Source organism: Syngnathoides biaculeatus, chromosome 4, assembly GCF_019802595.1.
Source record: "Syngnathoides biaculeatus isolate LvHL_M chromosome 4, ASM1980259v1, whole genome shotgun sequence".
Classification (NCBI taxonomy): Eukaryota; Metazoa; Chordata; class Actinopteri; order Syngnathiformes; family Syngnathidae; genus Syngnathoides; species Syngnathoides biaculeatus.
Window position 1 is genome coordinate 25,796,273 of NC_084643.1, and position 17,354 is coordinate 25,813,626.

Genomic DNA, 17,354 nt, shown 5'->3' on the forward strand with positions numbered 1-17,354 from the left:
TTATGCTTTAGGTAGAATGACCCTCTCAATAATTCACAAGTAAGACGAAACCTCGAAACATACAGGATAACTCATAAATGTGAGAACAACCCTCACATATTTGTACTGTATAAATTATGATTTGGTCATGGGACAGCAATGAAGAAAGGACAATTTGCTACAGTGCAAATTAGGAAATGTATCACTTGTATACTAGTGCACATTTATGCCCCCCTCAAAATAACCCAATCCACAGAAGTTATTGTTGAAACAACTGGCAACAAAAGTGAGTACACCTCTGAGTGAAAATCCCCAATTTGGGCCCAATTTGCCATTTTCCCTTCTCCCTGTAACTATTCTGTCTTACGAGTTTTAAAGTCGGAAAAAACTGGGCACAATGCGGACTGGACATTTTCTCATCGGGGTGTACTGACTTTTGTTGCCATCTTAAAAAGTACAACTTCATTGTTGTTGTATTGTAACACTCTTAAATCATCACATAACATAACATCACTACTATAACCTCATGGTATTTCGAACGGTTTTGTGAAATTTTGATTTCCCCCAATAAAAACATGACTGAATTCAAATATTTCAATTTTATTCTCATCATAAGATGATCTTATTACAAGAAAAAAAGTATACAAGTGATAATAATAGTAATCTCAAAATATTAGCCAATCCTCTTTCATTACATGAGCCATGAATATATGTACTTTTTCTTTATTCCAGTCGAAAATACTGTAAATCACATGCCACTGAAGCGTTAGATCGTCACGTGACCTACGGCGGCAAGCTTTGGCCATGATTAGGAGGTTTTATTTACAAGGTAAAAGTGCATTAATGTATAAATATAATTCATCCTGGTTTGCTTCTAATCAGCATAAATCTCGTCGATTTTGTCCTGGTACATTTGGACGACAATTGGCCTCCTGAGTTTCATTGTGGGTCCTGAAAAGACAAGAACATTCCGTTTCTACGGCGCCCGTCTACATGCACACGTGCAATCAAACAAACAGCTTTGGAATGGTCCAAAACTCCCTTGGAATGTGCCCTGCTAGTATGTCACAAGACAAGTGACCTCGATAGCGAGCTCATATCTCAGAGGTTCTCAGATTCTACTCAAGTCCCAAATGTAGCTTATTCCATCAAAATTTGTCATGCATTCATGTCACATGTTGACTTCTTTCTCAGAATAGCATAACTATGGTAGAAATGCAATGTTAAAAATGTTTTTGTTATGGTGGGGAAAAGCAACAAAGAAACATATTATTATTATATTCTTATACTGAACTATGATTTTATTCTTGGAATTGACAAGTTTGGATTTTCTTTATTTTTACATATTTTGACTCTACTAATGTACAACTGGACTTCACACCAATTTTATCGGGCTGATCCGATCAGCTGATAATTGGCATTTTTTTGCTGATCAGCCGTTCGGCGTCAATGTCATAATTCCTCGATCCGATCACTGACGTCGTTGGTAGGCTCCATGAAAGACATTTACTCCGCGTTGCCGTCGAAGTATATATGAATCCAACTAGCTGTATTTATATAGTTTTTTATGTGTCTTGAAGTAGTCCTGTAAATATCTGACGGCTAATAAAACTATTAAAAAACACGATGTCGGAGAGGCAAGATGGCTGAGACAGACGACACATAATGCGCAGATCACACTGTAAGAGTACTACTTACCATTCAATGACTTACTCATTCCATCCATTTTCCAAACAGCTTATCCTCAGTAGGGTCGCAGGCGTGCTTGAGCCTATCGCAACTATCTCTGGGTGAGAGGCGGGGCACAGATGTGCTAACCCGTTGGCCACTGTGCCGCCTAACTCTTTCTCGTCCTCAAAATTACAAGTGTTCGAAAAAAGTTACGATTTTCTGAAAATTCTGATTTTTAAAAACTTATTTGTAAAATTCCAATTCAAATTATGAAAAAATGAAATTATGAAATCAAATTATTCAAATTCAAATTATGAAGTAATCCAACAAAATGAATACAATTCTCAACAAAATATTTTTTGTTATTGTTCTGTCACAATTGGGAAAAACTGATTTACTAGAGAATGATCAAAATAATAACCAAATTATAATACAATTATGAAAAAAATACATTATGAAAACCATAAAAAAGAAATATCTTAGAATTATTAGTAAAATAAAAAATTATTAAAAATGGTCGGGGGGGGGATGCTGAGGAAATTCAACATGTTGGAAAAAAACATCAAATTAAGAAATAATCTCCATAAAATGAATTGAAAAATCTGATGCAATTATGAAAAAAATCTTAATGTGATTTTTTAAATAATTTTATGAGCAAAGTTTCATAAATATCTTTCCCACTGATGCCTCGGAGAGGTTCCAGAACACCTGCGACCCTTGTGAGGATAAGCGGCTCAGAAAATGGATGGTTGGGTGAATGGATTTTTGTCAAAATCTAAAAAGTGATACAATTAAGAAAAAGGAAAAAATGAGATTTTTTTTTTTTCAAAATACCCATAAATTAGGACCCTTTTCTCCTTAAATGATTTTTGTTTTGTTTTGAAATGAAATGGAAACTTGTGGCCCAGCGTGGACAGAAAGGCGCGACTGCGGTTTTCGCAGCACAACTCACCGAGCTCTCCTCCCGCAATGGAGAAGTCTCTTTCCAGGATGACAAAGGTCTGCACCCTCTGCGGTCTGGCTACGGCCTTGGCGTTGTATCGATCAATGCTCTCCTGGATGCTCTTGTAGACGGCGGGCTCCTTCTTACCGATAATCTCCGACACCTTGGTTGCACCCACGCCAAGTTCTTGGCAGAAGCCGACGGCCTCAGGGCTCAGCTGGTCCGTGGGTTTGCCGTCCTCGTCCATGATGCACTGTCCAATCGTCGGTCGTTAATATTTTGGGAAAACGCGACCGGTCGCCCGCATTTATCGGGAGCTCACTTTGAGCGTGACGAACATCGAGAGGAACTTTTTCCTGTCTCCAATCAGCATGGCGTTGCTGATGATGCGTGCGCCCGCCTTCACGGCGTCCTCGATGGGTACCGGGGCCACGTTCTCGCCCCCGGCGGTAATCAGAATCTCTGCACAAAAACGTCAATAAGCAAAATTCAGGCAGGTTCTAATAAATATAGACTTAAAAATGTTTCTTGTCATAGAGTAAAGCCTCACTATATTGCAGTTCATCGTTGCCACACTCGCTCTGACGCAGGTTTGTAAGAAATCTTTTTTTCATAGTCCTTTTTTAGTTCGGAGTATGGGTGTCAAACGGAAGGTCCGTGGGGCAAATCCGGCTCATCACATGATTTTATGTGGCTCGCGAAGGCAAATGTGTAAAGATTTTTATGGTTTCACAGTGTCGATGGCTGGCGGCACGCCACGTTATTGTCCTCAAATTTGGAAACCTTTCATATTTTGAATGTTCCCATAAAAATACCAAAATTACTCAACCGTCTTAACTGTCTAAACTTAAGCGTCCTCAAATTCAGGTTATTTTCAAAATTAAAAACTCCACCTGAAGCTCACCTTTAATCCTTCCAGTTATGAAGAGGAAGTTTTGCTGGAACTTTCCAATGTCACCAGAGTGCAGCCATCCGTCCGAGTCCAGGGCGTCTTTGGTCTTCTCTTCCTGGTTGATGTAGCCCATGAAGACGTTGCGCCCCCAGAAGCAGATCTCCCCGTTGCCGTCCTTGTCCTGTTTGTCCAGCTTCACTCTGCAGCCCGCCATCACTTTCCCGCAACTACGACCGCAAAGAGCCATAAGCATTAGCGTGCTGTCCACGTATGCATTGGTACTGTGTAGTAATTAGAAATCCATCCCTCCATTTTCTTAGCCGCTTATCCTCACAAGGGTCGTGGGTAGTGCTGGAGCCTATCCCAGCTGTCAACACCCTGTACCCCGGTACACCCTGAACTGGTTGCCAGCCAATCACAGGCCACATAGAGACAGACAGACGCACTTCACAAACACACCTAGGGGCAATTTAGAGTCTCCAATTACTGCACGTTTTTGGGATACGGGAGGAAACCAGAAAGCCCAGACAAAACCTACGCAGGCGCGGGGAGAACATGCAAACTCAACACAGGGAGGCCGGGATTTGGAGCCCCAGCCGCAGAACTTTGAGGCCAACGCTTTCCAGCTGACCCACTGTGCCGCCGTAATTAGAAATCCATCCATTATCCAAGTTGCTTATCCTCACAAGGGTCACGGGAAAACCGGAGCCAATCCCGGCTAGCTTCGGGCGAAAGGCGGACTACACCCTGAACTGGTCGCCAGTCAGTCGCAGGCCAGCTATCACCACCATCACTGAGCGGGAATCGATCCCACGCTGCCTACACCAAAGTCAGGCATGCGTACAGAAATACACTTTCTAAATATCACATCTAGTGTTTAAAAATCTGAATTTACAAGGGTCGTAAAATTCATACTCAAACAATATTGCGTACAGAAATACACTTTCTAAATATCACATCTAGTGTTTAAAAATCTGAATTTACAAGGGTCGTAAAATTCATACTCAAACAATATTGCTTGCAAAATGATTACCCATTGATGATGAAAAAGGTTCGATACAATTGAATAAATGTCACATTTTACTGAATGAACTCACATTTGAAAGCAGTATGAAATGGATATCTCCAGCTGTAAGCATCGTATTAGCATGGAGTGCACCGACCTGGAGATGAGGTAGTCGGCGTTGGAGGAGATGGTGTGTGGCCCCGAGCTCTCGCTCATGCCGTACAGCTCCATGAGGGGCATGTTGAGGCTCATGAAGTAGTCCAGGGTCTTTTTGGCGATGGGGGCTGAGCCCGTGAACAAGGTCCTGCAGCGCTCCAGGCCCAGCGCCGCTCGGACCTTCTTGAACACCAGCTGGTTGGCCAGCGTGAAGCCCCACGGTACTCGGTTCTCCCTACAATAACAACAACAACAATTATTTACTGGATGACTGTATTGAATAAAAAATAAGCATTTTTTTCTCATACTATTTTGACTTCATGCTCATGAAATTATTTTTAAAAAGTATGCATTAATTCTTGTTATATTTTGACTCTATTCTCATCAAATTAATTCATTCATCTTCCCTGCCGCTTATCCTTACTGGGGTCGCGGGCGTGCTGGAGCCTATCCCAGCTATGTTTGCGTGAGAGGCGGGGTACACCCTAAACTGATCGCCATACAATCGCAGGGCACATAGAAACCAAAATGATAAAAAAATCCAGGTGACACCCTCTCACTTATGCATGGCGCTGTAGTTGTACGTGAGTCCAATGGACTTGGCCCAGTCGGCCACGCTCTTCTGGAAGGGGCTGGCCTTGGCTCCGGCTTCCTGCATTTTCTCCTGCATCTTCTCCCAAACGCGAGGGACGCCCAGGAACGCAGTGGGTGACACCTCCTTCAATGTGGTCACCAGGGATCCCTTTTATTAATAAAAAAGTTAAGTCGTCATGTTGGGAAGGGTCCAAAAGGTGCGCTCTGTCCTCACCTTGAGGGCGTCGGCTTCAGCGAAATATGTGGTGGCTGCGAACCTCATGGTGATGTGCAAGTCATTGAGCTGAGCCGCTACGTGGCTGAGCGGCAAGTAGCTGATTACCGCCTCCTCGGCGTAGCGCAGGCCCACCGCGTCTCCTGCTCTCTGGGCCGTCCAGGTCATCTGCACGACAGCAAAAGGAATGTTGGGAGTTCCCCAAGGCTCCATTTAAGTACCCTTTTTGGTTTCTTCTGTACAGCAGAGGTAACCAACTTTTTTAAAACAGAAAGCTACTTCTTGGAAACTGATTAATGGTGAGGGTTCCTCTATGTGAAGACATTCACCTTGCAAATGTTTTCTCATAACAATTATCCAAAAGGATTTTAAGGCGATTGTCACTCACGTTGTCATGGCTCAGCATTACGCCTTTGGGGTTGCCGGTGCATCCCGACGTGTAGATGAGGGTGCAGCATTCGTTGGCGCGGAGGCGGGCGATGGAGTCATCCAGGACCTTTTCAGGCACATCCTTGCCAAACGTCATGAATTCTGCCCACTACAGATAAAATCCACATAATTAGGTCATACGTATTGGACACACAGTGTAGTTGTTTAACCGTTTCGCTTACTTTGTTTCATCATAAACGCACAAGTGTATTTTTGTAATGTCGCATTTAATCTTTCAAAAATTTATTCACACAATATTTCGAGGTGTTTTTTTTTTTGTTCTTGTAAATTACAACTGCACACAAAATACATTGACTTGATTGTATTTTTAGTTTTATTCCCATGTAATATTTAAACTGTTACCTCATAACAATGTTTTTTTTTCAATTTTAAAATTCTGAATTTATTGACATACCACTTCTACTTTTGGCCACTGGTGATTTTTTCCCGTGAATTGAAAAAAAAAAAAGCTTGTAAACTTACAATTTTATGAATGTACCTTTTCTATTTTTTCCTCATACCACCACATTATTTTTCTTGTACAATTTTATTCATATAATATTTGAACTTCATCCCCTACAATTCAAGAATTTTCAGTTTTAAAATTATGACTTTATTAACATAAACACAATTTGAATCATCTAAAATTATGACTGTATTTTTGCAATAATACCCACAGTCACACAATATTTCAACATTTTCCGAGTATAAAAAAAATCAAGTCTATTCTTTTTAGCCAAATAATATCCATAAATCATACAGAGTACAGTACATACCGTGTAGAGAGAAGGTAGCCTCTGCTTTAATTGTCCTTTGTACTGCACGATGGCTTTGAGATGCGGCAACTGGTCTTTAATCTGCCCAAAGACATTTTTTATTTCTTTAAGGAAAGTACGGGGCCCGTGCACACCACGTCTCACCCGTGTCACACACCTCAAGGATTTTGTCCAGCTGCTTCTGGTCCTCCACCACCAGAATGTTAGCCTTTGAGTCTCTGGCCACGTGACCACAGGCCTCAGGATCATTGGTGGGGTAAATTCCTGTCGCCAGACCCCTGCAACGCACGGAGATGAAAGCATTTGTTGCGTTTTAATTTTTATAAACTTGGTGCGATAGCGTCTCATCCTTTGGTCCTTTAGATACTGTAGTTCTTAGAAATGTTTGTATTTCTACAAATTTCTCATGGACTCGTGTTATTGCTTTCTTTTTCCTCATAAAACAATGACTTTATTATCAAGCATTTCTATTATATTCTTTATCAAATGAAAATAAAATTCCTGCAAAATGACAACTTTACTCATGGAACATTTCCGTGATGTTTCTGTTGCTAACTTTGTATCTGTCGGATTTAATTAACACTCTAAAAAACAATCTTGCAATGTTTTTTTTTCATGATGTGTTGTTCTAACTCCATTAGCATTTGGTAACATTTCTGTATTTAACACCAAAAAAAGTAAACTTAAGCAAAGGAAAGCAATTTGAGAGATGTTTGTATTCTATATTCGTTTTTATATTTGTTCTTATTTTCCCTGCCTAAATCAAACATTTGCTTGAAAATTCTTGCTGTTATTTTAAAACTCAGAGGGAAAAAATGCAATTGAGTCAGTTAAAATTCCTATTTGCATTGTTTATATTATGTTATATTATGTGCAAGACCGGAAGGCGCATTCTGCATCATATTTGTCCATTTAACTGCTGTAGATCTGCTACATAATCACTTCAACATGGCAGATGTGGTTTGTCATGTGATTGTGGAGTTATCAAAAAAAAAATCCAACATCTTGGTCCTCTGACCTTTAAGCATGTAAACAATCGAGATGTACATCGTGTAATCTAAGCACATCCCCGAAAGGATAAACACCTTATTATTGTCTTGTCTGGCCTATGCGAGGAATGCACATTGTATCTTTATCATCAACACAGACCCACGTTAAAGCTGATATGAAAGACAATTGGCATGTTTGCTAAAAATGATAGTGAGTGAGGATACAAAAACAAAAACACTGTTCTTACCCGGCCAAAATGCAGCCCACATCGGCGATGAACCACTCGGGGGAGTTGAAGCCCAGGATGCCCACCCCGTGGTAGCGCTCCAGGCCCAGCTACACACAAACACCAATTTTTAATGATGGCACTTTGTTATGCATTACTTTTGACCTACATTCGCATCAGTGAGCCAAAGTGTCTTGGAAATGAGATCCGTAACACAAGATGGGAGATTTCACACGCCCACGCTACAAGTATTGGTTTCCCCAAGAGAGATTTAAGTGTAGGCAGCCGGACGGGTTCTGCGTGGCCACAACAAAGGCGCGAGACGCCTGATCAGAGATTGCCACGGAAGGGCAAAATGCCTCGGTTTTGTCCTCAAACTGGACTCGAGTTAAGACGGTGCTTCTAAAACTGAGGAACGGGAACCAATCATTTAGCAATTACACATCAATACCTGGGCCAGTATTATTGAGATGCACCACATAAAATTGAGCATCCTGTTATGAATAAAGTTCATACAGCAGATGGAAAGTACATCTAATGTGTTATTACTAAACATTAAAGACAATTACCCTTGTTGTGAAAGCTTTTGTAAAGTCAAGACAACTTGAAAGCCTCGAAAGCAAAACATCAAAGGCACATTAGTTCCCCATTAATCAAAGCTATACAATGTTGTAAACATCGATAATTATGTCCCCAGCTCACCTAATGTTTGAGATTGTGTCAGCGTTGAGGACAATTTGCAGGCTTCACCTAAACGAACATTAACTCTTCAACAAAACCTAACGTCATGCATTTGTAAACATCAAAGACAATTACGTCTTCACAATGTACCTACAAAATGCTTCCTTAAACATCAACATGCTTCATCTAGCGTCACGTACGTGTTTTTCTCAACATTGGAGACAATTTGGACTATTCAAAGAGGCCATGAAATGTCTTTTTGAGTCAGTCACCAATCAAGCTAAAGTACGTTTCTGTTAACAGCAAAGACAATTTTGCCTTCAAGTAGCCAAATGTGCCAGTTTTCACAAAACATTAAAGGCAGTTTATTGCCCATGTCATGTTGTCTATGTCAAAGACAATTTCGTCTCTAGAGCCCATCCATTATAATTATTAACTATTTTTTTATTTGAAGATAAATTGGACTCAGATACTCATATAATTCTGTATATGAGTTTTCATAAAACATCAAAGATGTTGAAGTCTCCATTGACCCTAAACTGTGTGGGTTTCTTTCGGCTTGTCCCTTTGGGGGGTCGCCACAGCGTGTCATCTCAGATGAACGCATATACATGTTTGGCACAATTTTTATGCCGGATGCCCTTCCTGACGCAACCCTTCTCAGGGAGTGGAGGCCCCAGTGGGATACGAACCCACAACCCCTGGTTTACCAAACCAGTGCTCTAACTACTGAGCTACGGGGCCTCCCATTGACCCTAAACTAACTTTTTAAAGACATCAAAGGGAATTTTAGTTTACACAAAGTGAATGCACATACCGGACATGCCTTTGTCAACATCAATGACAATTTTGTCTGACATACATAAACCTAAACATCAAAGACAATTGAGAGTCTTCAGCTCAGCTCAATTACACATTTTGGTCAACATCAACGGCAATGAATCAAAGCTAAAGTTAGGAAACAAATGTAACGGGCAGACCTTGATGAAGCTCTTAGCCGCTGCCCTGCATTGCTGGTAGTACTCCCTCCACGTGACGGTCTCCCACCGTCCGTCCTTCTTGTACGCCAGGGCCGGGTGTCCCCCGAAGCCCTCCACCGTCTCCAGGAACATCTGGTGCACCGTGACCGGGGTGTCGGCGGCCGGTCCCGACTCCTCAATCCTCAAGCGGACTGCCCCCTCCTTGTTGGTGTTCCATAGTCGCTCAGCCGGAGCCAGATCGGCGGGGCCCCCCTGGGGCCTTACCGCTATGGCGGGAGGCTCTGAGAGGCAACAGGGGCAGTTGCATTTAGCCGCCATTGTGAACAGCCGAACTCAGGACCCTGACGTGTGAGTGAGTGAGTGAGTGAGTGAGTGTGAGTGAGTGAGTGAGTGAGTGAGTGAGTGAGTGAGTGAGTGAGTGAGTGAGTGAGTGAGTGAGTGAGTGAGTGAGTGAGTGAGTGAGTGAGTGAGTGAGTGAGTGAGTGAGTGATGGTAGGCATAGACAAACTAAGATAGACAGTGAGGTCACACCAGGGAGGCGAGGTCTCCGTGTTACCTGAGATGGTGCGGGCAGGTGCGTGTCAACTTGCCAGTCAGGTTTGTAAAAGCTTTAAAGGACATTTTTTTTAAGCTCAATACAAATACTGCATGAATTGGGCTCATGTTTCTTTTTTCTTAAGAGTGTGCTTTTATGTCTGACACAACTGATAAGGATCTGCAGACAAGAGTCACCTGATAGCAAACCATATTTGGAAAAAATGGTTCCACCCAAAAAAAAAAAACCTCAAAATGACTTGTCTTTTATTAGTTTTTATTTTTAAATTATATTGGCATTCCTAAAAAATAGTAAAACTACTCTCTATTCTGGTGGCGGTTCTGAGATCCGGAGTTTGAATCCCGACCCAGCCTGTGCGCAGTGTGCATGTTCTCCCCGTATCTGTGTGGGTTTTTTCCGGGCACCCTGGTTTCCTCCTACATCCCAAAAACATGCGACATTAATTGGACACTCTAAATTGCCCATAGGCGGCACGGTGGATCAGCTGGTAAAGCGTCAGCCTCACAGTTCTGAGGACCCGGGTTCAATCCCGGCCCCGCCTGTGTGGAGTTTGCATGTTCTCCCCATGCCTGCATGGGTTTTCACCGGGCACTCCGGTTTCCTCCCACATCCCCAAAAACATGCGACATTAATTGGACACTCTAAATTGCCCCTCGGTCTGATTGTGAGTGGGACTGTTGTCTGTCTGCATGTGCCCTGCAATTGGCTGGCAACCAGTTCAGGGTGTACCCCACCTCCTGCCCAATAACAGATGGGATAGGCTCCAGCACTCCCCGCGACCCTTGTGAAGATAAGCGGCAAAGAAAATGGATGGATGGATAGTGTAGCCATGTGAGGTCGGGTGGGTGTAGGTAGCCCCCCCATCATCCCCCGAACAGACTCCAACCTGCTTGTGGCTGTTGCGGAGCGTCTGAGGGTCCACTCCCGTGTGGGTCCTTCTTGGTGGAATCAATGATGAGGGTGGAGAAAGAATCTGTGATGCTGTGAATGGACATGCACGGGATTAAAAACTGCATCCCCTCCTCCTTTTCTTGTTATTCAACCACCTCAGACGATAAAACGGGTAAAGCCAATGTTGTCAGCTCCAAGAATGACATGTGTCAATAACGTGGACTCTTGGGCAATCATCTCCATGTCACCAAGTTTAATGAGCAAACATCTTTCAAGTCATTGTCACATAGAATCAGACTTTAGGGCTATTTTACCTTTTTCTAACGCAAGTATCTGTACTTCTACCTAAGCGTTGTAGTAGGGTAGCCTGTCATAAGATAATATAGTGGTGCCCTTGAGGTACTAGTAGTGACGAACACAACCATTTAAATCTAACTCAAATTAATCAAAACGCCATTAATCGATTGCAGTCCCCTAAAGAAACTTTTGGTGATGTTATTTTTTTTTTACAAGAAAAATAGCACTCCTGCAGTATTTTACTTAATATAAAGTAATAACATTAAAGGTAATGTAAAAGAGTATAACCTGAAATATTTACCCAAAAGGATTTAATTTCAATTACTAAACTTGAATAACTGCATCCATAAACTGTGCTAGAAAAACATGATTTGAATTTCTATTGTTCCATTTTAAACATTGCATTTAAAAAGTTAATCTGAATAGAACTGGTTTGGAACTGGAGTCTAATAAACTTGAAAGTGAATGTGAGACTATTTTATCCAAAATTAAAAGCAAATGATATATTTTCACATCGTGGAACAGTGGGTCAGCTCGTAAAGCGTTGGCCTCACAGTTCTGAGGTCCTGGGTTCAATCCCGGATCCGCCTGTGTGGAATTTGCATGTTCTCCCCATGCCTGTGGGGGTTTTCTCTGGGCACTGCGGTTTCCTCCCACATCCCAAAACATGCGACATTAATTGGACACTCTAAATTGCCCAAAGGTGTGATTGTGAGTGCGGCAGTTTGTCTCTATGTGCCCTGCGATTGGCTGGCAACCAGTTCAGGGTGTAACCCGCCTCCTGGCCTTTGAGAGCTGGGATAGGCTCCAGCACTCCCCGTGACCCTCGTGAGGATAAGCGGCTAAGAAAATTGATGAATGCATATCACACTGATGCGACTACATTATGTTTTTTGCCCCCCCCCCCACAGCATAATGTCTTCCTGGCTTTATTGCCATCTAGTGGTAGAAACAGCACACAGCACATATCAATACTGATAGTGTTTCAAAGTCATTTTGGAGGTTTATGTGAATTTATAAATTTTTGGACTTTGATGTTTTCCATCAAAGACAAATCAGCTACTTAAAACATTATTTTCATGCGCTTTGGTTAGGTACGTGCAGTATCTGATGTACTTGTAAACATTGTTCCTTGGGAATCAACAAAAACATCATCAACAACAGCTGGGTGTAATTTAAAAGTTTTCATGATAGTTGATGATTGCCTCACGCCGAGCCATCCATCCTCCTGTTGTAACACTGCGCCCTCCCTATGGGGTGCGCCCCCCAGTTTGAAAACCACGGGGTATGTTTTTTTTTCCTCTTTAGTTTAATTCGATACCCAACTGGGACTGACAGTAACAAGACTTAAGTCTTTTTTTTTGACAACCCTAAACAGAACCAACTGTACTGAGGATGGATTTTCCTTATTAAGTTTTGCTCGCGACTTCGGACAAAAAGCACGCAAAAATAGAGAGCAGGCAAACAACAGCTCGTATCTCTAAAAACTCATAAATTGTGTCCTCCAGAAGTCGAGGGTGCACTGCATTGCACGTTATGCTCTAGTTAAAGGGCGTACCTGTTGACGCGGTGTCCATCTACGCCCGTGAGTCCGTTACTCAAGACGGCGTGGGCCATTTTCTCTTCAACGCTGTCGCACACACAAAGAGGAAACTCCACTGAAAAGCGGCCAGGAGGCTCTACGTTCATTTATAGCGCTCACATTGCAACACTGACCGGGTCCATGTGGAAATCTTGGGATGAGAGCCAAACAGCATTGGGACACACTTTTTTTTCTTTTTTTCCCCCGTGCTTTACATTACCTTTTGCCTAGTAAATGATGTTGAGCCAGCATATGACATGAAACACAAAGTTTGACTCAGAGCCAAAAAGGTGTCACTACTGTGTTTAAATTTCCTACAAAGATGAAACATGACGCCACCCACAGGGAACGTCCTACAGCATGTTCAAGTCAAACTCAGGTGAGATCAAAGAAAGAAGGCCATGAAGATGTCAGAACAATAAAAAATAAATATAAGTGTGCTCTTGTGATATTTCATCTTTTTTAATCAAAAAATGTGTTTTTAGTAAAGAAATATAGAAATATATAGAGAAAAGTCTGCGATTGGCTGGAAACAAGTAAAGGGCGTCCCCTCCCTCCTGCCCGATGACAGCTGGGATTGGCTCCAGCACTCCAGCAATTCTCGTGAGGATAAGCGGCTCAGAAAATGGATGGAAGGATGGATGGATGGATATTGAAAAAATATATGATTTTACTCTTGTAAAAAAAGAAAGCGTTTTAGTCTTGGGAAATTACATATGAGAATAATGCACATGAATTCCCACGATATACACTTTAGAAAGAAAAAATAAAAGCATTGCAAAGAATGCAATTTTAGTTTCATCTGATTATACCCTTTTTCTTGAAAGATTCCAACTTTGTCTCCATATTTTTTTAATAATATGCCTTTTAATCAATATGACTATTTACAAGAAATGCAACACTGGGGTCGAAAGATTGTGCTTTTTTTCTGAAAAAAATTCTTTACAATAAAACTTTGTTAAAAATATTGTTTTTTTAAAACTACTTCATGCTCACAATGTTACCCATTTTTAAAAGAAATATACACCATTATTCTCAAAGACATACCATGATGAGAATTTTTTTTAATGCATTTTTAAACAGGAAAAAAAAGATTCCTTCTCCTAGTAAGAGGATTTTTTTTTTGCAGAAAAATACAAAAATATTTTCCGATAAATGTATCACGTTTTTCTTGAAAACATTGGCATGATTCTCAATGACATTTTTTTGCAGAAAAACACTAATAAAAATAATTCTCTACCTGGTGGACGACGTTATTCAATGACACATTGACACACTCAGTCTGACCTCTGTGTGTGTATGCGTGTAAGTGTCCATTTTTTTGTCTATTCCATTGAACTTTGCTCCAGTTTTCCTTGGTGCTAAAACAGCTTAAGCAACAACATCAGAGTGTGGCAACAACAAAGTCTGTCTGGACTCTGAAGCTATGACGAAGGATCAATTAACGTAAAAACCATTAGGACTGCACTAAAGGAATAAAGTTGGAACCAAGTTTATTCTTGTCTGAGAATGCTCGTTGAAGGAACTTTTTATTGTGATATTTACATCAAATTATAGGGGGGGGGGTCTAATTTTATTTAAAAAAAAAAAAAAAAAAACTTTTGTCTCAGACAAACTATTTTGAAACATAAAGATGTGTGTAGGCGGCACAGTGGGGCAGTGAAAAAACATTGGGCTCACAGTTCTGTGGACCGGAGTTCAGTCCCGGTGTGAGGGTCTGATCGTTCCCGGTGCTGAAAAGTCTCCTTGTGATTAATGCGCATGAGCGTATATTTGTAAACTTCCAGCCAGTCTGAAACATCCCCATCCATGCTTCAACATGTGCCATTCGACAACATGTCGCCGAGTGTTCATGTTCACGATGGACCTCTCGGAAAGACGAACACATCAAAGGTACAAAAATGTGTATATCTTTTTTTATCAACTTTTGCTCGCTCAGACCGTCACACCGGCCCTCCCTTTGTAGTTTGCACATTCTCCACGTGCCTGCGTGGCTTTTCTCCATGCACTCCGGTTTAATCCCACATCCCAAAAACATGCAACATTAATTGGACACTCTAAATTGCCCTTAGATGTGATAGTGAGTGCGACTGTGGAACTCAGACTAGGGAATTCATTCACGATCCAACACAAGAATGACCCAAAGCACACAGCTAAGATAACAAAGAAGTGGTTTCAGGAACAGTCTGTGAATGTCCTTGAGTGGCCCACCCAGACCCCAGACTTGAATCCAGTCGAGGATCTCTGGAAGGATCTAAAAATGTCTGCCCATTGATTCTGCCCATCCAACCTGACTGACCATGAGAACATCTGGACAGAAGAAAAATGGGACAAAATGCCCCACAACAAGTTTGCCAAACTCACAGAGACACCACAACACTTGAGGCTGTGATTCCTGCCAAAAGTGGTTCAACAAAATATTAAACCAAGAGTTCAAACACTTAAGTGTATTTACCTTTTATGTTTGAATGTTTCCATATTTTATGAATGTACACAAATGTCTGCCAATATGTTTTGACTTTGAGATTATGTGATATTTTATGTAGATTTTTTTAAAAGAAAACTTGACTCAAATCTGTTTTGAAATAAGCCTGTAACAGCCAAATATGGAAAACATGAAGGGGTGTGAATACTTTTTGATGGCACTATGGATGGATGGATGGATAAATACAGGAAATTTTTCAAATTTGAGTCCCTTTTATCTTAAAAAAGAAAATGTATAAAATGTCTTGTTATAAAACCATAAAAACTAGTTTAAATATTTATTATTACACATTTGAATCTTTTGAATTTAAAAAAGACAGCATGGGAAATAAATCGTATAGTTTTTTAATGAAAAAAAAGAGATGATCAAAATACTGTATTTTGTTCTTGTGACATTAAGATTATAAAAACGTTTGATTTTAAAAATAGACACAAATATGTCTAAAACATTATTTTACGACTGTAATATTGCTTTTTTTCGGGGACAAATATGGTAATTTTCGCTGAATGGCGTTTTAAGTAGAAAAATACAATTTTGTATTCGAAAATACTTTTTTTCTTGTATCAATACAACTTTTTTCAACGATGATAAACTGAGTCCAATCTTTCATTTTGGAGAAAAACATGACTATTCTTGTAATATTCTGTTTATTTGTCAGGAAAACTCCAATATTTTCAAACAAATACAACTTTCAAACAAATCCCACTTTAATGTATTCCATCTTTTAAAACTAAAATAATACATTTTAAAAATGTCCAAACTAAGTGTCCAGCCTAAGGAAGAAGGAATGTCACTGAGGCATCTTACCTCCAGCAGGGAGTCCCTTGAAAACCTGAAAAAGGTTCGGCAGGCCAGTGAAGGTTTTCCCAAGGGCTCGCTCATCAACCAATAGAAGCCTGCGTGCGGGGCATGCCACCCCCTAGACATAGCCAACTTGCCTCGCAGGGCACGCCGCCCTGTTGAAAAAAATCCAGCGTCAAGGTCGCGTCTCTCCGAGGTGATGAAGACCTGACAGCAAGCTTGTTTGTGTTGGTCACCTGACTGATGTTGACACTGCTGACACAGCATCAACCTACGTCACGTGATGGAATGGCCACCATTTACTTTTCATTTTCTTGATGCCACCACAGAAGAGACTTCCTTTTTTTTTTTCCTCCTAGAAGGTACAACTTTTTTTCCAGATGAGAAAATAGGGGCATTATTCATCAGAATGATTTTTTCACAAAAACACAGATTTATTGAGAAAAAAATACATAAAACATTTTAATTATTTTTTTAAATCAGAAAACTTTATATTGTTTGCTTTTTCTCATTATGGTTGAGGATGCGCTGGAGCCTGTCACAGGTGACCCCGGGGTACACCCTGAACTGGTCGCCAGCCAGTCGAGGGGCACAAACAAGCATTCACACCGATGGCAACATAAAACATTTTACAGTATTACCATTATCACAGCAGGAGACGTGTAAAACATATCCAGTAAAAGAGCACACTTATGCAGGAGCTGCTGTTGACCATAGCTCACACCCAGGCACTCACACAAAGCCTCGCAAATATCCCACCCGACCACACCAGGCCCCCGCTTCTTAAAGGTACATATCGAACTCGCACAGACTCTAATACTTGAAGAATAATTAATATATTTGAACTCTCATCCATTTTGTTTTTGTTAAAAAGTTTAGGATTTTAATAAAAACTGTTTTCATGGTTATACTGTTCAAAGTGTGCAAGAGGGCAAAAATCACCACCCCAAAAAAATATACAGGGTCTCTATATTGAATACTTTCAGCTATTATGGTTTGTTTGTCCAAAAATATGTGCAAAACTATCAGTAGGTATCAGTATCAGTATCACTAACAGTAACAATACATCTCTGCCATCAAAGAGTAGTAGTTTTTTAGCCATCCTTTAAAACTTAAAATTAAGTTATTTTCATGCATCCTGGTTTGGGTTTCTTTCTCCATTTTTCTCCATTTTGAGGCAAGACGGGAGGAAAGTTCACCCTAGC

The 17,354-nt window shown here is 40.9% G+C and overlaps 1 protein-coding gene across 3 annotated transcripts; it reads right to left on the reverse strand.

Moving 5' to 3' along the window:
* Positions 1–563: 563 nt before the first annotated feature.
* On the reverse strand, positions 564–16,610 carry LOC133499197 (long-chain-fatty-acid--CoA ligase ACSBG2-like). Of its 3 annotated transcripts, XM_061816889.1 has the most exons (16): positions 16,386–16,610; positions 16,156–16,304; positions 12,840–12,911; positions 10,980–11,074; positions 9,538–9,818; positions 7,898–7,986; positions 6,818–6,938; positions 6,661–6,741; positions 5,844–5,993; positions 5,456–5,623; positions 5,208–5,389; positions 4,649–4,882; positions 3,498–3,712; positions 2,916–3,055; positions 2,603–2,846; positions 564–930 (listed from the first exon to the last, which is right to left on the reverse strand). In XM_061816889.1, the coding sequence occupies exons 3-16, from the start codon at positions 12,896–12,898 to the stop codon at positions 854–856; spliced, it is 2,136 nt and encodes a 711-aa protein (XP_061672873.1). In that variant the 5' UTR covers positions 12,899–12,911; positions 16,156–16,304; positions 16,386–16,610; the 3' UTR covers positions 564–853. The 3 variants fall into 3 exon arrangements, with proteins under 3 accessions (XP_061672873.1, XP_061672871.1, XP_061672870.1); XM_061816887.1 differs by lacking the exons at positions 16,156–16,304; positions 16,386–16,610 and adding an exon at positions 12,998–13,053; XM_061816886.1 differs by lacking the exons at positions 16,156–16,304; positions 16,386–16,610 and having other exon boundaries at positions 12,840–12,990.
* Positions 16,611–17,354: the final 744 nt, after the last annotated feature.

What these genes read in the sequence shown, in the direction of transcription:
- LOC133499197 (XM_061816886.1), bottom strand. Translation starts at nt 12,970, where the DNA reads ATGAACGTAGAGCCTCCTGGCCGCTTTTCAGTGGAGTTTCCTCTTTGT. An exon ending in TAATGCTGAGCCATGACAAC is followed by an intron (nt 5,624 to 5,843) that starts GTGAGTGACAAT and finishes GCTGTCGTGCAG; the next exon opens with ATGACCTGGACGGCCCAGAG. An exon ending in AACTACAGCGCCATGCATAA is followed by an intron (nt 4,883 to 5,207) that starts GTGAGAGGGTGT and finishes TTGTTATTGTAG; the next exon opens with GGAGAACCGAGTACCGTGGG.